This window comes from Atractosteus spatula, chromosome 15, assembly GCF_055471065.1.
Source record: "Atractosteus spatula isolate fAtrSpa1 chromosome 15, fAtrSpa1.hap1, whole genome shotgun sequence".
NCBI classification, from domain to species: Eukaryota; Metazoa; Chordata; class Actinopteri; order Semionotiformes; family Lepisosteidae; genus Atractosteus; species Atractosteus spatula.
In genome coordinates this window covers 12,672,064-12,695,000 of record NC_142720.1, presented here as the reverse complement: position 1 = coordinate 12,695,000, position 22,937 = coordinate 12,672,064, and the positions used below count along the sequence as shown (strand labels likewise).

General features: G+C 36.7%; 1 protein-coding gene across 8 annotated transcripts in view; it reads left to right on the top strand.

Annotated features, from left to right (window-relative positions):
* ehbp1 (EH domain binding protein 1) overlaps nucleotides 1-20,117 on the top strand; it is a 134,418-nt gene extending 114,301 nt beyond the window's left edge. For 7 of the 8 annotated variants that reach the window (XM_088933852.1, XM_088933853.1, XM_088933849.1 and 4 more), the window contains 4 exons: nucleotides 11,994-12,093; nucleotides 12,987-13,060; nucleotides 18,552-18,666; nucleotides 18,998-20,117. In XM_088933852.1, the coding sequence (XP_088789978.1) occupies nucleotides 11,994-12,093; nucleotides 12,987-13,060; nucleotides 18,552-18,666; nucleotides 18,998-19,088 (380 nt within the window). In that variant the 3' untranslated portion in view covers nucleotides 19,089-20,117. The remainder of the gene's footprint in view (nucleotides 1-11,993; nucleotides 12,094-12,986; nucleotides 13,061-18,551; nucleotides 18,667-18,997) is intronic. The other variant, XM_088933857.1, reaches the window with a different exon arrangement.
* Nucleotides 20,118-22,937: the final 2,820 nt, after the last annotated feature.

Genomic DNA, 22,937 nt, shown 5'->3' with positions numbered 1-22,937 from the left:
CTATGCTTTTTGTGTGTAAAACTCATGACAAGTTTCAAGACGAACTTCCATCTCTTTTAGTCATGGGTGCCTCTTTGTTTCCAGAACATTAAAATGATGTGTAGATGAGATAAGATTCTATCGCTTTTTGTCTAAAAAAAGTACCATGCCTAGTTCTTAATTAATCTCTAAAGCCAGTTAAGTTTTAGAGAAGCAAAACAATTTAATTAGTTAACCTGCAAGGACTCCCCTCCCCCAGATGTGCAATGGTTTTTTCGACTTGGTGTCAGGCTTTCAAACATTCTTAAACAGTCGGATGAAAAGGGATTTTTAGGAAGATTAGGGAATGGGATCCTCTAGGCATTGTCTGAGAATCTTAAGATAAAACGTATTGGCTGGGTAAAAGAGAGGGAAGAAAGATAGGGAGAGCATTCGGATGCATGTAATTTATATTTTGATTACTGGAGACCAATTACAAATTGCTGTGCTTTTTTTAGGTCTTTCTTTTTTTTGTGTGGTTTGGTTTTCCTTAAGACCGTCATCTTGAAATTGTTGATTTGAACTTTAGTTAAACATTCGTACATGCTGCATTGTAAAAGCAAGTGATATAGCAGATTAGCATTTTGAAAAGGGACAATGCCTGTGCTTATTATAATCCCTCTTTTATTGAACTATCCCAGGGTGCGATTGCCTTTTCATCTGGAAGCATTTTGACATTGATTCAAGTAAAACAGGACAAAAACCAGGGTATAGTATATTATATGTGTATAATGTTTTTTTTAAACCCGCACCTTTAAAAAACAGATTTTCTATCCACACTGAATAATATAAAGAAATTACCAGCGATGTGTATTTTGCTCAGAGTGCCAAGTAATGCATCTGAAAAGAGCGAGAGACCACTTCCAGGTCTCTCACTTTAAATGGTTTTTAAATTCTCTGTCCTTAAGTGATCAGATAAAATAACAGAATTGGGATGTGCTTGAGGGGGGAGTACTTTGCATAATTGATCATTTATTTAGTTTACAACTTGTGTTCCGACAACATAATTGAATTCTACCTATACAGTCAATTAATCAACCTTTTCAGATGTTAACTGATTCAGATGCACTATACAATTAAGTGTAATGACTAGGGTCCTGATAGTAATGGCTGCCATTCACTTGCAAAACTTGCTATTCTGGCACTTTTGTAGTTGTTGGTTTCCTATTGTCTTACTCTGTTTTGCCTACAAACACCACTCAGTTTAGTTGTTTAGTAATCAGCAGAATGGGAGCAGAGAAGCCATGCGCAAAAATGTTATTTGAGTGTTTCTGAGTAAATTTAAGTTTCTGGCTTCATATGTTTTAAAATGTTTTGTTGCTGAGCTTTTAGCTGCCAGGCCACTTTTTTGAAACCAGTAGTTGAAGCCTGTTCTTGCCACTAACCTTAAGTAATAGAATAAAGCTCTCATCCAGATGCTTGGGACAAACCAGTGGTGTTCACACAACCATTACTACCTCAGATTATTTCATTACGTTTATGCAATTATAACCTTGTTGGCCATCTTGAGACACACGTAATATGACACTGGGCAAATTTGTTATAACGCAGGACCTGGGGAGCAGTATACAGCTAATGGAGGAGGCGGGGAAAATTATGCAAAGAAAATTGGGACTGTCAACAGGCTCTGGCACCTCCATTGTAAGAGTTTCTTTTGGCAAAGTCGCCCCCCTTCTTTTTCTTCATCCCACTTGGGATCTGCAGTGTTTGCTGTTGTTACCCCAGTGAGCACGAATGCCTGATGATTTTTTGAGGTTCTGCATAAACCATGAATGTGTCAGAGATTTTTTTTTTACAATCTGTCTTTAAAGGCACAATATTGGATTTGCAGTGTAGACAGAAAGCAAATGAAAGGAACAATATAAGTGTTTATGCATCTGCAGTCTTGAAAATGAAATAAAGAGGTTTTTTAGAGACGAGACATGGGGCCTGTAGTAGTCAAAACAGGTAACAGATTTAAAGTACTATAACATTTTTTTAAGTCAAGTCAAAATCGGTACAAGTGTTATTAAATTAGAAATCTGCTTTATAGCTGCCCCCTTAGATTCATGGCACAGAATATTGAAAAGCAAGTATTATAATTTGGTCATCAAACTAAAAGCCCCTCATGCTTGTGAGGATGGGACGGTTTTGGACGAATTGAGTATATAAACACCAGAGATAAACTGGGAAGGCTGTTTTTTCCTCTCTCTTTCTAAACAAGTGAAAAGAGCAGTTTGTGCCTTTAGTTTGTAGCCGCATGTTCCTGTGATCGGGGCCCATAATGGCTCATCACCCTGAAGGAGAAACAGATCCTGCCCGGCTGTCATGTCGCAAGTTTCTCAACACGACAGCGGAGTCAGACCTGGGGATCCGTGCTTGAAATCGTTTCCAGGTGGTACCTGATAGAAATTGCGATGTGCCTGAAACCTGCAATTTCCCTTGGTTTTGCTGTGGTCCTGTGATCATCACCACAGGAATTTATTGTGGGGATATCTGTAACGCACACAATACTACTGACCGCAGACAATAAACAAGATTAATTGCTGATTAAACTTTACTCTAGCACCGTTATCAAATTAAATGCATCCTTAAAATGCATAAACCCTTTTAGATGGCGGGGAAGGGTAACTTTACAAATCTGAGCACCATTTCCATAATGGTGCAGCTTACAGTACATATGAAGAAAATAACCTCAAAAGCTGTGCAAGTTAATTAACACACTTTATTTCTGAAAGAGGAACTCTGGCTACCTCGGATATGCATGTGTGCATTGAGTCCTTTTTATTAGGAACCACATTTTAACATATACATGTATGCCTAAGACTCCACATGAGCAGCTACCTACTGCTCTCTCATCAGAACCCCGGCAAGAAGCATTGTAACTGTATGCAAATCTATTTACATTGGAATGGGGCTTGGGATCTTCAACTCAGGCAACAAAGTTGAAAACCGAGGCCAACAAATAAATGAAAGTTTGCCTAAATCCATCAGATAATAGAAGCAGTGTTAAGACTAACCACGGAGCTGAGCTAAACAGGGGATTACTCCTGGGTTTTGCATCAGTTACTTTCTGCTGGGTGGCCTCACTTGTCAAAAAAAAAACGTTTAACGGGAGGACATTCACATGGCACATTGAGAAAAGGAGTGCACTTAATTCCATCAAAGCTCAGAAATCAGTCATTAATTTATTCTAGGCCCCCAATTGTTGGTCATTTCTGAAACATCTGGTCCCAAACTAGGAACAGAATACGGGCTTTTTTCCTTTGCTGCAGTTAGCAGAGAGAAAATTGAACATAAGAATTATTCATCTGTTTAATTTTTGTTTAAACATTTTAAATATTTTAGAAGCCGGCAGAAAAAAGAAAAGAATTGAAAACGTTCCAGTAAACACACAATAGGTAAGGCACATTTTTGTTTGCTGCGAGCTGACAGCCGCTTTGCGGTATGAACAGAGATTTAGGACGTCACCTAACAGTGCAAATCTCACCCAGGCGGTTTAAGATTCCAATTAAAAAAGATTCCGTAAAAGCAATAAAATGGAAAAAGTCCCCAATTTCAGCTTTTGAAAGGCTTTCACCTCTCTGTGCAGTTGGTTACTGTGCGGAAGACAGCCATGAAATAAAAAAAATAGTAAACCTACCAGAGGAGTTTTTCTGCTCTCAGCTACAGTTTGTTTGTTGGATGCAGTCGACGTGTGATCTCAAGGTTATGGGTCATTTCCAATTAGTCCCAGATTCATATTTTGATTGTGAAGGGAAATTGCTGATTCTTTCACTTGCCGTGTTTATGTATGGGGTAAATTTAATCATCATTGCTGTGCACTTTGCCTTTATAGTGTAGATTTTTTTTCCCCTTCCCTAACAAGATCTGCAGCAAACTAGATTATCTAAAAAGGGATCCCATTTTATGTGTGCTGAAAGAGGTTCTTTGCAGACCAATCCCGTTTTAAAAATTTGTTTGGTCCATCAGATGCGTGCAAAGTATCGGCGGGGTGGGAGATGATACGAAAAATCTCGTTAAACAGCTTGTGAAATTTAATGTCTGAAACAGTGCTTTTGAGAAGGAGCAGATTATGACTTGCATGGCGACTCCTTCCAGCTCTCTGGGAAATGAGCTGTTGACATTCTTTCGGGTCACCATCCAAGATAGGAGGCCAACCACAAGGATTCAGCAGATAAATCCATCCAGAGAGACCTTTATCCATTTCACTACAACTTGGAAAGGTTGATGCAGGATAGTGAGCATTAATGTAGCCTTTTTCTTGTTCATCAAAGCTGAGCCGTATTTTTTTTTTTAGTTAAATGTTTTTAAACCAAATGACCCAAATCGTACATTTTACAGGTTTTGCCGGGCAAGTCATTATTTATGTACCCTCAATATACACGATCTCTCTAGTCTTCTCCCCCTCTACTCTCTTATCAAAAAAAGGCAGCTCCTTGATTAAGGTTCATTGGGCAACCAGTCAGAAATGACTTCTGCCACGCCGTTTTCCTTTCGAAGAAAATCTCAAAGGTTTTTCTGCATCTTCGCATGCGATTGGGGTTTTTGAAGTGTTGTGGGGATGAGTTTAAAAAGGGAGAAGACTAACGACACACCAGTAACGTTGCCATTAATCAGAAGCTCGGGAGATTAAATAAAAGGACTAGAAGCCAACTTGGTGTGGTATTGAGAAATTGTACTGCTGTCGAGATATACAGGGACGTTTTTCTTTTTCCCATGATTCTCTGTGCAACCTGGGGCTAGCAAATACCCTGCTGCGCTGAAAACCCCAAGAAAAGACAAAAGCACAATGAAGTAGAGAGCTTACCACCGGCAGCTTTCACAGACCAGCAAAGTAGGCAAACTATACATCTCGGCCACTCCAATTTTGTCAGAATGCTAATGAGCCTGCTCTGATCTTTACTCAGCTTCCCGTGTTTTCTACATCTTCAAGGACCACATGGCGCTAACAAAATAAAGACAACTAAATGAGAATTTCGAACGCTTTTTGTGTGAGGACTTGGTGCTTTTCAGTTGGCTCGCTCATTGAATATTCTCAAGTAAAAAGAGTGCAACAGGGGGTTGGGTTTGAACTTTTTAACTGGGCAAAATTTGTACAAAAAGTAAATTAGTGTGACAAGAAAAATATGAGAAAAATTTCTGATTAATTTCCACTCTATAATATCACTGACACCTTCAGCCCCACTCGTAGTCTTCCAACAAGAGAGACAGATAAAAGGTGAATGAAGTCTGTGTTCCCAGTGACTGTTTAGACCTCATTTAATAGCAGCGTTCTGTATAAAAGGCACCAGGAAGTACTCAGCATTAGCAGTTGAGATCACTAGTTAATAGGATGATGTCTTTTAGCTTTTGTTACAAGATTATTAGCTAGGATAGGTTTCTGTTCTCATCATAGCCTGGTTTGGAGTGCCTGTTGAGTACAAGTGCTAAAATACTGGTTTCTCTGTATTGTTTGGCATGTATAGTAAAAGCCTTTTAATGCAACACCTTTTTATGGCTTTACCAGGTGATTTTGTCATTGATCTCTCATCTGCCCCTCTTCCAGTATTAATTACCTGAAGTGTTCTGCTTTTCTAAAGGTCCTTGATTTTGCCTCGATATTCAACATAGAAAAGCAAGCTGTAAATAGGTTCCAATGTTCCCAAAACGAAAATATGGTCATTTATCACATCTAGCCTCTTGGTGAGGTTGTTTGGGAGAGCTTTTTCAATATTAGCTGGCGTTTTGTGATGGTGCAGCCAGTATATGCAATATAACTGCTGTGATTTAAATAGGTTAAGTCTTAAAGGCAGCTTTATGTGTTATTATATGTGGTATTTAGCACTTGGCTTTTAAATGAAGCCTTTACTTTGGAATCTGTGTGTAATTATATATTTCAATGTGGCTATGAGCCACGCCGACAAGAGCAGAAGACTACATTGCCGATTAGAGAACAGTTTTGAAAACTACACTGCGGGCAGTGTACTAACAAAATTAAAATCAAACACGTTTTTGATTATGAAATAAATTCAAGCTATTTTCTGTCTGAAACACAGAAGTGGCCTTGATCTTGTTTTTAACTTATCTATTTTTATGTCTCCTGAACATGGTGTACGTTTTAATGTAAACCTGTCAGCATCAATACCTGCCTCAGAGCTCCAGGAAAATGTGGACATGCTAGTCTGAAATTAAAAAAACAGAGCTGCTGCTGCAAGTAGCTGATAGACTGTTGGCCTGTGTTAATGTTTATTGATTTAAAGAATGCAATTTGAAAAAAGGGGAGGGGGTGGATGGGTGTGTGTGTGTTGGGGCGGTTCAGAAACAGGGGCTTTTTTGGGGGGCAGTTTTGTTTCTAACTGAGATTTCCTGTAGTAAACCAATGAGAAATAAAAACAGCAGAGAGAGAAGAGTTAGGCAAGGTGAAATTAAATTAACACTTGGGCTTAAAAGGCAAATCTGTTATCGGAGTCATGTTTGTTTTTGCCCCCCTCCTCCCCGTTATTAACTGAATGTTGTTATCCCGCTAGCAGTGGGAGGAGGTGTTTGCTGAGGGGTGTTTGTGTACTGCGTACTAGAGATGTAGAAATTTATTAGGAGAGTTATCTTCCTCGGGTAATAACAATGCATTCTCTCAGAGCACACGTTCTAACAATTACATAAAAGCATAGGTGATAACTCTGTATGTATAGCCATGCTTCTCCCATTTCAAGAACATTTGCTAAGTCCGTTTGGTGTTTGGCGACATCAAGAAATACTTCAGGTAAAGTGTGAATTTGCTTCCATGTTAATCTGCTACGTGTGCCAAACTGGCAGCTCACCCTGTAAAGAATGCCTGTTAATCGGGAGAATTGATTATTGAATGTTAAGTTGTGACATTATTATTAACAGTTACATCAATAACAGCTGTGATAATATACTAGGCACAAAATTTCTTGAACGCTAAGAAAATAATGCAGGTTCTTGTATGAAAAAAATATATAAAAAGAATTAGAGCTAAACCGCAACTTAGCTGCCTTTTCGCCTCACGAAATTTTCATTATAATGTGGGTTTGCTTTGAATAACCGGTGTTAATTACTAATGACGAACCTTCTGTAACATTTTGGTTCATTAACCAAGGAATTCAATTTAAGTACTTGTGTAACAAACAGTATTATCATTTTACTACATTTTCTATTGGTTTGGAACATGTAAAGATAGAGGGACACAGTGACTCCTCACTCCACTGAAGCTAAAACTTCGCTTGGTTACTTTTATCTAGAGGTTATTGAAGTGAAGCTGACCTGTCAGCATAAGGGTGGTTAACCAGGTTGAGTTAAACAAGAGAAAATGTGTTACATTCATTTTAGGCTAGTGACGGCCCCTTAAACCACAATGCACAGTGCTTTATCCTGAGATTAGGTATTGTGACAGAAGCTAAACTACCTTTTCGAACAGAGCAAGAATACAGCCTGCTTTTCTTCCTTGCTAACAAGACAGCTCCACACCACAGCCCACTCTAAGTAATTAAATCAATCCTTTGTACTTACCGTATTCTCCTCTAGTGACGGTACGAGATCTGATTATGTGCTTCATGCATATTCAAAGTAAGGCACTGACAGGTCTTTAATGAGCTCTTACTTAATCAGTAGGAACAATGTTCATCTTGTTCTTTTTTCCTCAAGACATTAGAGCAGCGAACAGTAGGGCTAAAATGAAACATGCCGCATTCTTCTGAAAATATATTGTATGTTCAGAAGTGTTAAAGAAATGGAAGTTGCATTCTGCCCCTTAAAAGTCTGATAGACAAATTGGATTACTGGTATTGGATTAAAAAGAAAATGATTGGATAAGAAATGAGAAAAGCTTGCTGTGATCACAGGGTTTTAATATATTTTTTCTTTTTTTTCTTTACTAGGGAAACCCAGGTCTCAGCTACTTATTAAAAGTCGGGATTAATTTGTAATGGTCGCTTTTGTTCATTGTCGTTTAAGATTTATATCTAAACTCTTACAAAAAAAAAAGTAGAATTTACCAAATTGGTTTTATTCCCTCTCTTGTAATTTGAATTGTTTTCTTCTCTCCTGGCGCTTGTATTTTCTGGAAATGGGATCGGTCAAACAAAGCTTTTGTGAAGATTGTAAGAGAAAGGAAAGTTCAAAGAGCAATTGTCTTAATGGTTTTGTTTTGGTAAAAAGACAAATTATGTATCCTATTCCTGTCCCTGTTTTACTCACTTATATAGTGCGTATTTTATATTGCTGCAAGTATTGTGTCCATCTGGCTATAGGAAATGTGTGGATGATCTGATAAATGATTTTATCAATTTAAAGTAAAAAATGGATTAAGGTTTATTTTTTGCAGCTTATTTTTTGAAAAACCCTCTCGCCACGTGTAATGAAATGAATAACTTCTGCATGCATTGAAATTTTATATATCAATTTTATTTTCTATGTAAATATAAGCAAACATCGGCGAATGGCAATTTAAATTATTTTAGGATTATCTCCTATGGCTTATTAAGGTATGATAAGTTTCTTCATTTTTGTATATAAAAACTTTCACTTTAATAATGCAGAAACAGACACCAGAAATATACAGGAGTGTTTCACCACAGGGCTTTTCCATTATTTTTGTCTGAGTTTGAATGTAGCAGTGGCCAAGATCACTATCTTAATCTTATTTGGCTATTGAAGCTTGCTTACACACTGGTCTATTTCCCGACCTGCAGGCCACTGAAATGTCTCGTCTTTCTTCGTCCATGGCTCATGACATACACATCAACGCAAGCTGAAGACATTGGGAAATCACTATATTTGAGCAGATTTAAAAGACCTTTACTGGTACTGTACTTTGGGATCCGAATGGGTTGACAAAAATGCAAGTGTTGCTCAGTCTTATTTTGAAGTTTTAGAAGACTTTTTTTACTCAAATTACCATTTAGTTTGCTTACACTTGACATTTACTGACAGATGCACCTTGGCGATGAAATTTCCCACGGCTTGTGAACAGGTGAGATTTTTTTTTCAAGTGGGAGCAAAAGTACAAGACCATTTTAATCGTAAAACCTTATGTAACTTTGATATCAAGTACAATATTCTTTCACTATGTGCGATTGATTTCCTAGGGAACTGTGAGTGAGCTTATAACGGCACCATAGACTCCCTGCATTTTTGGTTGTAAGAAATACGATGTGTGAACAAAACTGAACTGGTTGAAACACAAGAGATTTCAAAGCAGTTCACTGATTTCTGAGCACATTTTAGTGAAATCCTTACACTGTGCTTTGTTTAGCTGCTTAAACCTTCTGTCCCTAAGATCTCTGCCTGTATTTAAAACCAAGTTTAATTCTAAGGCCATGGATAATTCTGAATTTCTAGTTTTTGATTTCCCACACAGGAAGGTAAGTGATCTTTTCCGGGATGGTTTCTTAAAATGCTAAAGATTGAAAAAGCTTTGCTTCAGTCTTGTAGTTACACAATGTAAAGCCACATTATTGTCACCTCATGACTAAACTTAAAAGTGTGAGATTGCAAAACATATCTTTTAAATGTTAATTGCTAAATTATCTTCTTGTACCGCTTTGAAGTTTTCTTTTTCAGTTGTACCACTTGTGCACGTTCGGAATGCATACTTAATTTTGTGAGCACATACGGGGGTGTATTTTTCTTTGAATCGTACTTGCAGACGCTCGCGTATCCAATTTAAATAGTTCCTCTTCCTGGAAGAGAATGTCAAAGAGCGAAGATGGTAGTACTGCCATGGAAATATATTATCATACTGTAGGTCGGCGTTAAAGGGTTAAAACCTGAGGAGAGGGTCTGTGCCCGGTGCCTGATACCGCTATTGTGATGTGCCTGTTCCATTGGCTCTCCATTTCACAGTAAGCTCCAGAACCCTTTAGAGCCCTTGCATGTGAGACTCTGGCAAACATGGACCAAGTTTAATGAGTTTTCTTTGGATAATAACTGAAAAAATGCAAGACTGGAGTCTGCAATATTTTAAAATCCAACAGGTTTCCTCGTTTTAAGCAACCTGTCGTAACACCTTTATCCTTCACGCCCTGCTTTAAACTTGACTAACGCAATTCAAAGCTGATCCTAAATCCTAAAGTTATTAATAATATTACATGCATATGCCACTCCACATATTAAAAAGGGTCTCCCTGCAGAACAATTGGCCTTTTTTTTTTTGTTCTGAATGACGGGTCTTTTTTCCTCGGGTTCCTCTGGCCTGCTTCTGCTTCTTTTGTTGCTGCCCAAGGATTTGCCTGCCATGCCACCCTCACATGACCAGCCCAGAGCTGTCACATGGCAGAAAAAAGACGACAACTGCCGCTCGCTACCTTTAATTCTTGACGATAGACAAAAGAAACCACAAAAAAAAAACTCTGGTATTTACTGGACGTGACGACATTTAAAAAGTAAAAAATAAATCTCTATGCTAGTGTTAGCAACCTTCCCAGTTCTTTAGAAAATGTTCAATTGCCTTGATTATTCTTTCTTTCCTGCGGTTCCTAAATTGCTGCATATAGCACTTAATATCCAGGCAGATTTTATGTGGCAGTTTATGCGAATGTATTGTCCATTTTTGTTCTATATGCACTATGCATACATTGGTACCGAGAGTTTTAAAATTGACAGTTTTTAAGTATACAGGTGTGCCGGTAATGTAAGAGAATTAAGTAGCTTGAAACTTGAAATTTAGTTGCAAAGTGTTTTCACTGTAACTTGCCTGTTAAATAAATAATAATAGTGTACAGCAATTTATAATATTCAAAGGGGTTTGTTATTAACAGATTTGGATCAAACATTAAAATCAATCCAGTTTTAAGTTTCATCATTTGGTACATCTTACAATCCTGTTTTGCTTTTATTTACATGGTTGGAAATGTCACTCTTCTGTGGCTACAGTGTTTATTTTACATTTGAAATGAGTTGCTATGAAGCTAGCAGAAGGTAAGGCTGCCTTATTTCGGAATATCCACAGCGCTGTTCAGTGGACACTTGTTAAAGAAATGGGTATGTTTTGGACTGCATCGTTGTTGGCTAAATCAGTTATCAATATTTTTATGCAGTTTTTTTAGATCTGGTTGTTGTTTTCTAATATGTAATTGTCAGATAATAAACTGAAGGACTTCTGAAGCAGTTGTCAGTCTAAGCACCAGGCATTAAGAATCACCGAAGAGTTGAGATGATTACAGAAGCTTAAAGGATCTTAAAAAAAAACAAATTAATTAGTGTCACAGACATACTTCTAATACTGTCTGAGTGTTTGAGATGGCTGTGTTAACCTCGAACTTCCTGAATTTACATCTTGTTATTCATGGCAGCTTTTCTTGAAAACCTGTAAACTTCTAGCTTGTTCATGAAGGTCTGATCTCCTGTTTTAAAATAACCACTCAAGTATTGCCATATCCTTCCAGAAAAAAAACTACAGTGTTTATTACAATGCTTTTCCCCCTCACATTTTTAATATTGTTTTCAGTGGCCTAAATCACAGCCATATATCTGTCAACACCAGGCATTTCTCCTTGAAACACAACAACAATTCAGCCCCTGGCAGGGATTTAGATTTAGCATCTCTTTGTTACCTACACCTAAAGTGTTAATTTGATATGTATTATAATCATGTTTAAGGGTATTAAACTTGTATTTTTACAGTCATGCTGAATGATGCAGAGGGACTGTCCACACTTCTGATTTTTAAAATCATGTGCCCACTTGTACAAATACAGTAATCTAAGTGTATATCTTCTGTTAACAAAAAGAACTTCTGTTGAGTGTCTAGTGTTTTGCCTTTGCAACACATCTGACAGAGTTCCTAAATTACACAGCAATTTGGAGCTTTAAATGAAGCCCCACATAATCTAATTTGTTTCGTTCTCCCAACGCTAGAAACTCAGAAAGGAGCATATGTTACTTCAGTAACTAATTGTTGGTATGTTCGTTATTGCAGATATCTGTATTATGTATTTAATTTGAATGTAAATGATAAAGTATTAAATTTTAATAATGCCATTTGTCTGTGATTACAGGAAATAATAAAGAGGAAGAAGAATCCATGATGCAGGAGTGGTTTACACTGGTCAACAAAAAGAATGCTTTGATACGAAGACAGAACCAGCTCTCTCTTTTGTAAGTAACTGATGTGCTGTTTAATTGATGTGTGCAAAAATGTTTGAACCAGGCTGAAAGAGCATTTCTTTCTAAAACATATAGTATATGTCGCACAATCTGTATTATAAAAGTAGACTATACTGTATATGTATGTTTCCCTAAGAATGGGTAGTGGCAAATAAATGGACAAACTATTTTAAAATTAATATGCAACACTTCTACATTATAAGAGTCAGATTTTTCCAGTGCTTAACCCAAAAAATGAGTGTTCTTGATGTCTGCCTCTTTCTGGAAATTATTCCAGAATTTTATCCCAGAATTTTTCTTTTTTAATACAAAAAGGCAATGATTATTCGAAGCACCACAAGATTTTATTTAAAAAAAAAACTTTTTATTAAGGAAAATATCATAATATAGCAGTCTTCTTGTTTTTCTTTTTAAACAGTCAATGAATTCCACTTGTAACCGTAGTGTCCGAGCATTCCTGGGATCAGTGCTCTTTCTGCTTCAGAATTTCATCATTTAATATTATCAACAGAGTATTACATTCTGTTAAAAATAATCATTTTGCAGTGCTGTAAAATTAGAAAAACCCTGATTGTGATTTCTCTTCCGAGCGAGTCTTTGTCACACAAATGGAACTGAAGGACAAATTCTATTACGGTAGAATTAGTACAGTTCTAGCACTTACAAAAGAAAAAAATGAAATAAAAATTAAATTTGCAAGTTAACGTTTCCTTTTTGTTAGTTCCGTCAGATGGCTCTAGGTTTGTGTATCAGTTTTTTGAAGTAGATTAATGTTAAGGAGAAAAGGTGCTGACAAGTCCTTAAATCAATGTTTATTAAAGGTTTCTTTAAGTGTTTAATGATTTAGTAATTAACATATTGATGAACTTTTGCAACTTGCCTAGGGAAAAGGAACATGATCTTGAGAGGCGGTTTGAGCTGTTGAACCGGGAGTTGCGGGCTATGTTGGCGATAGAAGGTAAGACGAGCACAGAGCCTTTCTGAAAGGAATATGAACAGACTGCACTTTGGCCCAGAAGCGTGCAGTAAAAGCGTGCTTCTTTATGACACAACACTGGGATTTATTTCTTCTCCTTTTCATCAGCAGGGCTGTTTGGTTCAGGTTTCTGATTTTACGGTAATTCTAAACGTTACTACAGAAAAAGAAGTTCATTTATCTTTTCCAACGTTATTTACTGGGTCTCCTTAATTTTAAAAGCGTTTTAGTTTAAGGTGAACCAAAAATGCAGAGTAATTTTAAATTCATGATTCAAAATTCTGCAGTTACCTTTTTTTAAAATTGGGGTTAGCACGGGTCCACCGACTTTCAGGTGACATAAATCTTGCAATTAAAAAATTAAGAATATGTGTATATAAAATCATACATGTGTATGTGCAATATTCAACTCATTTTAGATATACATGTGCATGTTTATAAATTAAAAAAATATTTTGAGTCACCAGATAAATCAAGGTAAGCAGACTCTTTTCAGGCTATAAAAGAGGCCATTGTGTTGTATCAAAGTTGTCTGCTAAAGTTTAATCCTTTTGACTGTGTCCTGTTTCTCAAAATGAACCTTTTACAATCAATGCAAATTGATTTTGCTATTCGATGGTGACCTCTTAACCCTTTGGCTGGCCATGGTAATTTCTTTCTTCACCTGATAAGGTACCTGATCCATAATAAATCAATTCTAATTAGTTTGGAGTCTTCACCGATAGCATGCATTCATAGAAAACAGATTGTTTTTGTTGTTACTTCTGTCAGTTTACCCTGTTTTTATTTTTTCGTTTGTCAAATAAAGTACAGAATTTTAAAGATAAAAGTTTTGTATTAATGTTAGTCTTTGCTCAGAATTAGTTTTTATCAGAATATTTATTTCAGATAATGGAATCCTTCTTAGACCATTTCACATTTGTAGGAGTATTTCTTCCCTTCAGTGTTAAGTGCTGCTTTATTTATAAAGTTGTATCTATTGTGTTTCAGAATAAAAAAAGTAAGTCAGCATCTTTTGTGTTATTCTGAGGTTCTGATAGCTGACATTATGAATTTAAAATGTTCAAGAATAGTTAAATGGGCAAAAAGACAAACAGATTGTAGCTATTCATATTAAGCTTTTATTTTTTATTAAGAAAACAATCTTCCGGATGTGATCATTAGTTCTTGAATGGTCAGTGGATGACTCTTTAGAAAAATCCCACCGGGCTGTGTTAACTTTCCAGAGCGTCTTTTGAGCCTGTGCATGCTGCATACATTTGTGCAGGCGCCTGTGTTGTTCTAGGCTCTTGCACTTCAACTTGTTGAATTTACAGAATATAACTTATCTGTCTCTTTTTTTTAAAGGAGCACTTAACATTCAAAGGTAGGGCTTTCTTCTTTGAGACAGATAGTTCTGACCTAGTGATGAGGGAAGAGCGCACATCATTTCTTATTTAGTGCTCCAACAGGTCCATTCATGACTGTGCAATACAGACAGGTAATTGCTGATTTGCTTGGCCAGTTGATGACAGAGAGACATAGCCTCTTGAAGTGCTCATGCAGAGACCTACTGATGGAAAGTGAAGGCACTTTATCAGACATGGGCTTGACCTGTCAGCATTGGCTGTTTGGGGACAACCCCTGTTCCTTATTTGTCAACCTTTGTGTTACTTGGTGATGTGTGGACAGTTTTCACATGGCTTGTTGATAAAATATCATATGTGTGGAGAGTTTTTTTTTTTTAGGAGGAATGTTTAGGAGGGAGAGTTAGATAAGATTTGAAACTGAGATAGACTGACTCTACTGAAATAAATCTTGTGGAATCGCTGGTTTGTATCTTCCAGCAAAGAGCCAGGCATCCTACTCGGATATAGCCGCCGCGCATTGTGCAAATAAGCTTAATATTTCGCAAGAAGATCAATGAAGCAAAACTTCCTGGCATTATTTAAAAACTTAGGTACATGAGAATTTTTTTCCTTTAAGTAATAGCAAAGCGATAGTGATTTTCTAGTAAAAGGTCTTGAGTTTTATTAACGGATTACAGAAGAGAAAAAAAATTGATCCTGGATTTTCGTGTGTTAGGTCAGTGGATTTACAGCACAGCTAACTGAGTAACAAATACTTAAAATGATGTTGGAATAATCTTGTGGTAGCTCTGTTGTTTGTCCTTGCGTATTTAATGTTTGCCTAGAAAAGCTGCTTGGGTTTAGTTTTACACACCCTGGGGTGGTCTTTAGAACGCGGCGTGTTTATTTTTCTCCCACAAAATGGATCTTTTTTTTTTTTTCCCCCGGATTTCTGTATGACTTGATTCACTCCTGGTTAGTATTTGAAAGTGGACGCTCTTCTAAAGGGATTTATGCATAGGTTCACTATTTTTGTAGTTACGGTTTATATGATAAGCTTTTTTATATATTTAAAATCAATATGTAATCCTGTGGAGGAGCTTATCCCCTAAAAACCCCATTTGTAAATCTATTTTAGCTTTGTTACACAGCCCAGCCACAGTATTCCACAGATTGATTAGGTTCAGCAGTAGAATCCTATCAAATGGCCTGCTCTGATGATGTTGCAAACTCTTTCAGGATTGCTAGTTGACTGGAACTAAAGATAAGACTCGATTGCAATCCCCTGTGCACTCTTAACAAAAACTGTGTTAATTTCCATTAAAGTACAGCCTGAGTTTTACAGAAATTCTGGGGTTTAATAACAGACATTTAAACCTAAAAAAAAGATTAAGGAACTGCAACTTTTTTACATTCCGATGTGACCAGAAATATTGCAATACATGACTCGGTAACTGAGCTCTTGTCATTGTGAGCATTATTATTAGAATTCTCATTTTCCACATCACTTAGGCATCACATTCATATTTATTTTTGTATTCTGTAGTCAGGTACAGGTTGTTATAAATACAGGTCACAGGTTTTTCTTTGATTTTAATTGCTAAGTAATTGCGCACATATGCAACGATTGCTAAAGTAACAGAAAAGCAATGTTCATGCATTTTTTGTAAGCAGTGTGTGTGGAAGTGTAATTTAGCAACCTTTATCCTATTTCCCAGTGGTTGTAGTGGTAAACAACAATTTGAGTCAAACTGCAAATTTGTATCACCAGGAATGTATCTTGGGGGCATAATCCAAACATTCTTAAAGTCTTTATTAGTCATCAGTATTTCTTTATTTATTAATCTGTTAGCTCCATCAACTTCTACCTCTGTTTTCCATCCTGGCTGGCTGGCTTGTTGGGACAGCAGGGCACAGTGTGACGAGAGACGCCCTCTGGAATCCAGCCAATTATTGTTCTCTCTGATGTTGACCTGGCCTTTGTCAGGCAGGTAACCTTGTGTTCAAAAAGTGAGCCTTTCTTTCAGAAAAGCATTCTGTATTGTAGGTCCACAATCACCTCAAGAAAAATACCACTTTAAATTACTTTCAGTGTTCTGTTTTACAAATAACATGGCTTTTGTCCCACAAATCTTTTTTTTTTTTCTACAACTATTTCCAGCGGTTAACTTTTCCAAAACAAAAGTCATTTCAGATCTGTGAACTGAGAACATAAAACCAAATCTGCATCTTAGGCTGGTCTGTATTTCTCTCTGTCGGACCAAAAATCTCTTGAAACGAGATTGCGTATCCTTGTCTGGTTGTTCCATGAGTTTTTTCTTTCCTCTTCTTTTTCAATTAAAACATTTAACTACTAACAAAACTGCAAAACGGCAAAAATAAATAAATATATATATATACACCTGCATAAATCTCTTAAACACGGGAGACAATCTGTGTGTTATTACAAAGCTTCCATCATATGGAGATGTATCACAGTGTAAATTTGTAAATATAAACCAGAACTCCCTGAAGAACCACTTGCTTTCATAAAGCTGCTGAGCAGTTTGCGCTCTTGAATAAATTTTGCATTGGAGGGGGGTCAGGGGGATTTGAACCAGCGCATTCTTGTGTGGCTTGTGAAGATTCACATGGTAACCGATGGTGTGCATTGTTAGGTTTATCTGAATAAGCACTGGCCATGTGAGTTTTAGCGTGATTGCCCAGAGCAATGGAGAAAGGGAGAGAAGAGAGTAATCCAAAAGGACTGCACACACTCTTTGGTCTGTTTTCTTCTTTTTTTTTTAGGAGGGGGTGTACTGGGGGGGAGGCGGTTGCTTCAGTCAGTGGCTGTAGGTTTTTTAAGCTGGTGTCTGATTTCCCTCCTGGTCCTCATTTGTTCTGCTATGTCTCTCATCATCTACTGCGCCTTCTTTTTTATTGTTTACCTTCCTAATGAGGTGGGCGGGACAGCTTGCTTTCTGATTGACAGCCACATGCTCCCACTGTCTGCCTGGCAAGGGGAGGCACTGTGGCTTTTGGCTCTGAGGTGTGTAGGAAAAAAAATATCTACCCCCTTTTTGCAGATATGTGGCATTCTTGAAAAGTTTTTGTTGGCTCTGCCCTTCCTTTCCCCTGGCTCTGTCCTTTTCACTCAAGTGGGGATTTCAGTGGGCAACAGAACTGGGGTTAGCATAAAGACAAATAGTGAGGATTTAGGCCCCTGCTTGTCTTTCAGTAGGTTTTGTTCGGCGACCATAAATAGCAAGCATGGCTTTAAAGAAACAGTCAACATCTATGTGACAAACTGCACAGAGCTGAGGGGCTTCTGTCTAGCTAGAAACGAGGCAGCCTCCCTTAGTGTTCTGTAGCACTTTGACAGACCAGGGTTAAAGCATCATTTTCAGGCTGTGAGATGATAGCATCACTTTTTTGGATGCATGACTCATCAAACCATACTGCAAAAATGTGATAGAAAGTCTTCAATATGTAAACCCAAAATAAAGGGATATTATTAATGATATGATTCCATGCCTAACATGATTTGACAATACTGAAACTGTAATTTTGATCTGTGACATCAAAGCACTTGAGGTTAAATTGGAATAGAGCAGATCTTTCAGGGCAGGCATATGGTCCCCAGCGTGAAATCTGCCCAACTGTTGCAATTCGACAGCATGAGAAAAAAATACTGTATTTATTTTTACATGCTATTCATGCTTTAACTTCTTTTTTGAAATTCCTTTAAGATTAAGATTCACATAAATTATAGCACTGGAATACATGTCAGTGGAGCAGAAAATAAAAAATTTGAAACTACCTTACTGCGGGAAAGCTGATGGTATTATGGAATACTTTCATACTACAGACATGAAAGTTGGTTGTGTCGATCTGCATCCAGAACCTGCAGACAGGGGAAGCTGATATTTTGCTCTTGCAGACACACACATGCTCATTAATCACAGCTGTGCCAGCAGAAGGTGTTAAGGTGTGGAATGGGTCAGGGCGCGCGCAGAGCTATCGTGCTCAAGAGCAAAGATTCCAATTTGGGACATCACGCATACTGATGAGCTTCTAAGTAGGCCCTGTCTCATTAAACCTGGTCTTGAATGCCATTAATTTAAAAAAAAATCCCAAATAATTCTCTCTTCCTCTGCCTTTCTCAGACTGGCAGAAGACAGAAGCCCAGAAAAGACGAGAGCAGCTTCTTCTGGATGAACTCGTTATTCTGGTTAATAAACGAGATGCTCTGGTCAGGGACTTAGATGCCCAGGAAAAACAGTAAGTCCCAAAAGGCGCACATGATGAGAACATGCTGTATTTCTAATAGTATGGATTATGCAGTGAGAGGAGTAGAAAAGGATGATGCTGCATTGTACTGTAACTCCTGTGTTCACAACTATAGAAAGATACTATAAGGAAGTACAGTAAACCTTAGGATCAATAAGCTTTTAAGAAGATTTTTAACAAAATTAGGTCTGTAGTCATACTGTGTGCTATGCCTAGTACTTTATAACTATTTCAAGCTTTCCTTTATCATGTTGTACAATGCTAAAGACCATAGTTAGCTACCACAAAATATTGTGTATTAAACACATTGTTTCTTCTGCAGGGCTGAAGAGGAGGACGAACATTTGGAAAGAACTCTGGAACAAAACAAAGGCAAAATGGCTAAGAAAGAAGAAAAATGTGTCATTCAGTGATTCCCATCAAATGGCAAAAAAAAATGTATCTTTGTAATACCGACTCTTTTAGAACTTTACTCAGTTATATGAACCTGCAGTCCCATAATCATATTGGTCCCCAAACTGTGTAATATTTTAATAATATGGTCCCTTGACTGCTTTATATGGGTTTCAACAGAAATCCAGCTGTTTTTATTAAATCAGAAGGTACCTGTACTTAAACTTTCATGAGCAAAAAGGTAAAAGATGTGGCTTCACGCTCTCAAAACACTTTGAAATGGATATGATGTGATTAAATGGTTAATCAAGAATATTTCAACTGTATTTTGTTTATTATTTTTAATAAGAGTTCCTGCAAAAAGCACAGTGTTGTTGATCCAAATGTGTAGTTATGGGGAAGGGTAAAATGAATGGTTGGAAAATAAATCTAATTGTTACATTATTAATAGGTAGCCAAGATAAAAAAAAAACTGTCAACAGTGGAAGAAAAAGGAAATTTCAATTAGAAAAACTTTGTATTTACAGACTTTAAATATTTTATGATGGCCCTGAAGTCTTTTAATTACTTTATAAGTTGCTTCAATGTTTTTTTTTAATTTAAGAAATCTTAAGGAGAAGGAAAGAATAATATTTAAAAATAAGGACATTATTCATTTTTAGGTTAAAGTTTAGCAGATTTTTTAGAGAAACTGGTCTGTTTAGAAGAGAGAAAGCAGTAGCTGTTGTATACTGTAATTGCTATGAGGTTAAGTTAGTTTGCAATAGTTTCCTCAGAAGACAATTTGAGACACCACCTTGTTAATCTAATTATTTATTGCAGTTTTTCCATACTTGAGCTACATGTTAGTAACTATAACATCTTGATCATGTGTTTTTGCTCAAGGACTTTTGTTAATATTTATTGTATACTTTAAGATAAAGATTTTGCTTTGAGGTGCAGATATCTTGGTTTTGCAGCTGATGGGCTGTGTTCTTGTGTAAACAGTTACCTGTTTATTTATTCCAGTGTCATATATGAGTCCACAATAAAAATCTTAAGTACTTTCATATTGTTTACGGTTGTTATTCACATGGGTTGACCATAATAGCTAAGGATATTATTAAGCGACATGTTCTGTATTGAAATCTTGGATCCAGATATAAATAAAACTTAATTCAATAGCGAAATTTTAAGTTTTATAGACCAGGTTTTATTACTAGTAGAAGTTAAAAACCAAAAAACAGACTTTGAAAAACGAGTGCATTAATCGGTCTTTCCAAACTGTCTATATTTTCGCTTGCTGGAAAGTGGAGAATTCAAATAAATTCTCATTTCTTCAGTGTTATATAATTCTGGGGGTGTACACGCTTATAAAGTTTGCAGTCACGACTAATAACATTTTCGTTATTTTCGTCGCTAAAACTTTTTAATTTTTTTTCTTCGAAGTCGTAAAGTAAAACGTACAGTAGCGCAGACTATTTCAAATAACGTTTTTGCGTGCGATAATGAACCATTTAATTGGGTATCCGTTTAGAGTGGAAGGTTAGAGAATTGCACAATCTTTTCACCCGTCAGGGATTAAAATCTCAAAATCACATTTAAAGATAAGCGTTTTCTGTAACCCACTAACATTTAAGAAAGTGACGGGATGCTCATAATAAAACGCCGAGTATTTGCTGAAAATAATAATTAACAGGTTTTTTAAATGCTACATTAATTTATGTTTAGCATTTGCAAATTTGTTTTCAGTAAAATACCCGATGTGTACTTTGCCATTATTTACAACATGTCGTTTTGGAATTAAATTGGACACATCAATTAAAGAGAAAAGGCAACCAGTCTACAGTGCATATAATGTAAGATGTATAGGCTGAAACATAAGTTGAATCTGAATGATTCTTCTAACAAGGAGTTTTACCGAATTCCCCCGTGTTTTAAATTCATTTATAAATGAGTGTTTGCATTTTGTTTTAATTTAGGTTAATGCAGATTATTCATTCCTGAGAGGCAGATTAGACGAAATCGTTTTGTACGGAACATCTGTTTACCTTCGGTCCTTTCTCCAGCAAGGTTTTTTATATATAAAGAGCCGCCTCTTAATGACACCAGCCACGGAATACTCATCACTGCGTCCTCATCACTGTGATTAAATAGTGAAAAATAAGTTTTGACAGCTGACGTCCTCTCTGGCCTTTCTAATACTTTCAAATTAATTTGCTGATCGGCTCTCTGCTTGGGTCCAACTGTATACCCATATTATGTCCTCTAAGGCGATTTGTTTTCGTTATGATGTTGTTATTATTGGTGACCGTGATCTGTTGAATACCCTGCAATTAATAACGTTCACAATCGAATGCACTTCCGAAAAACTTTGCTGCATTGAATGAATACCCGTCTTTGTAACTTAAACTTAGCAAATTTATTTTTTTAAGAAATATGAATCGGGAAGCACAGTATTATAAAAAAAAACAAACCTGTGTTCGGACGCGACACTATCCAGTTCATTATTTTCCGAGGTACACTGTACTTTTCTGGCCGCTGATGCAACCGTAGCAGTGTTCTTAAGAACACTGGCGTACAAAGAACATCGACAGCATAATCATTTTAATACCACCACCAAAAAATTCGAGAATATGGTGCATATTCATGTAAAGCCTTTTGTTTTTAATGGTTCTAGAATTTCTAATAGAACAAATATCAACATTGTATGAGAAAAAAAAACTTTAAATTATTAACGACGACTTTCGGAAGACGGTTACATTATATCAATATATATATATAGGAAATATCTGGGTTATTTCTATGATTTAAGTAAGTCAAATAAGTGCTACCGCTTCAAGGGCAAACATAGCCCGTCTATTTAGGATTAGCATTAAGAAAAACATACTTTTTTCGTAGAATTATCATTTGTATTTTGTAGCCAATATTCACAGATTACACTGAGATTAATTTTAGCTTCTCGAACTTTAAATTGTTTTCGAATGAACTTTTCAGATGCGCTCCTAATTCACAGATATATGGATTTCCATTATTCCGCTGTACAATCAGAAATCGCCATACGATCTGTTTTTTTTTTTTAAGAATTGTAACATCCGGTATAATTGTTGGAAAAAGATGATTTCCTGACACAGAAAAGTCTATAAAATATGCTTCTCGGTGCTTACCTGCACTGGTACTGTAGCTTTTCGGCAGTAACGGTGGTGAATGAGGACCCCCGAAAAAAACGATAAAACGGAAAGAAAAGATGCGTCTTTTGCTACGAAGAGCACTGCAGAAAATATCTTAAGAGGTCGATGTGAGAATGGAATAATCTCCTGTGTATTGTAGATGTAAACACTTTGAAGTCTAGTTTCACCTCACAGGTGTTGATCAGTCGGATCTCATGGAGCCCCGGCCGTTGTGTCCTGTATAATTTCCCTCCTAGTTTTCAAAAAAATGAACCCAGGGAAGACGTTACAAATCTTCTTGTGTTGGGGCTCTTACAGATTTCGTATTTTATGCATCACGGTTTTAATAAGCACCCAACAACATCCACGATCTAATACAATCCTGTCGGCTAAAGAGACAAAACTTTTTTTCCCCTTTCCCTCCGCTTCCTTAATCCCGGCCTTTATAGGCTCAGCATTAAGAAAATTCGTCTGCAATTTGGGATTAGACAAATACTCTTATTACAAAAGGTTAGTGCTACTTGATACCTTGATACTTGCACAGGGTTGATCACATCTTAAACAGAGATCACGAATAAAAGCAGCAAATCTGGCGAATTGTTAAAAGAAGACTTTTTGTTGTTGTTTTTTAAACTAAATTTTAATCTGCAATGTTGTCGTTTTTTTCTGTATTAATGCAAAGATCCGCTTAAGCAAGAAATCATCTGGGTTTAACGTGTG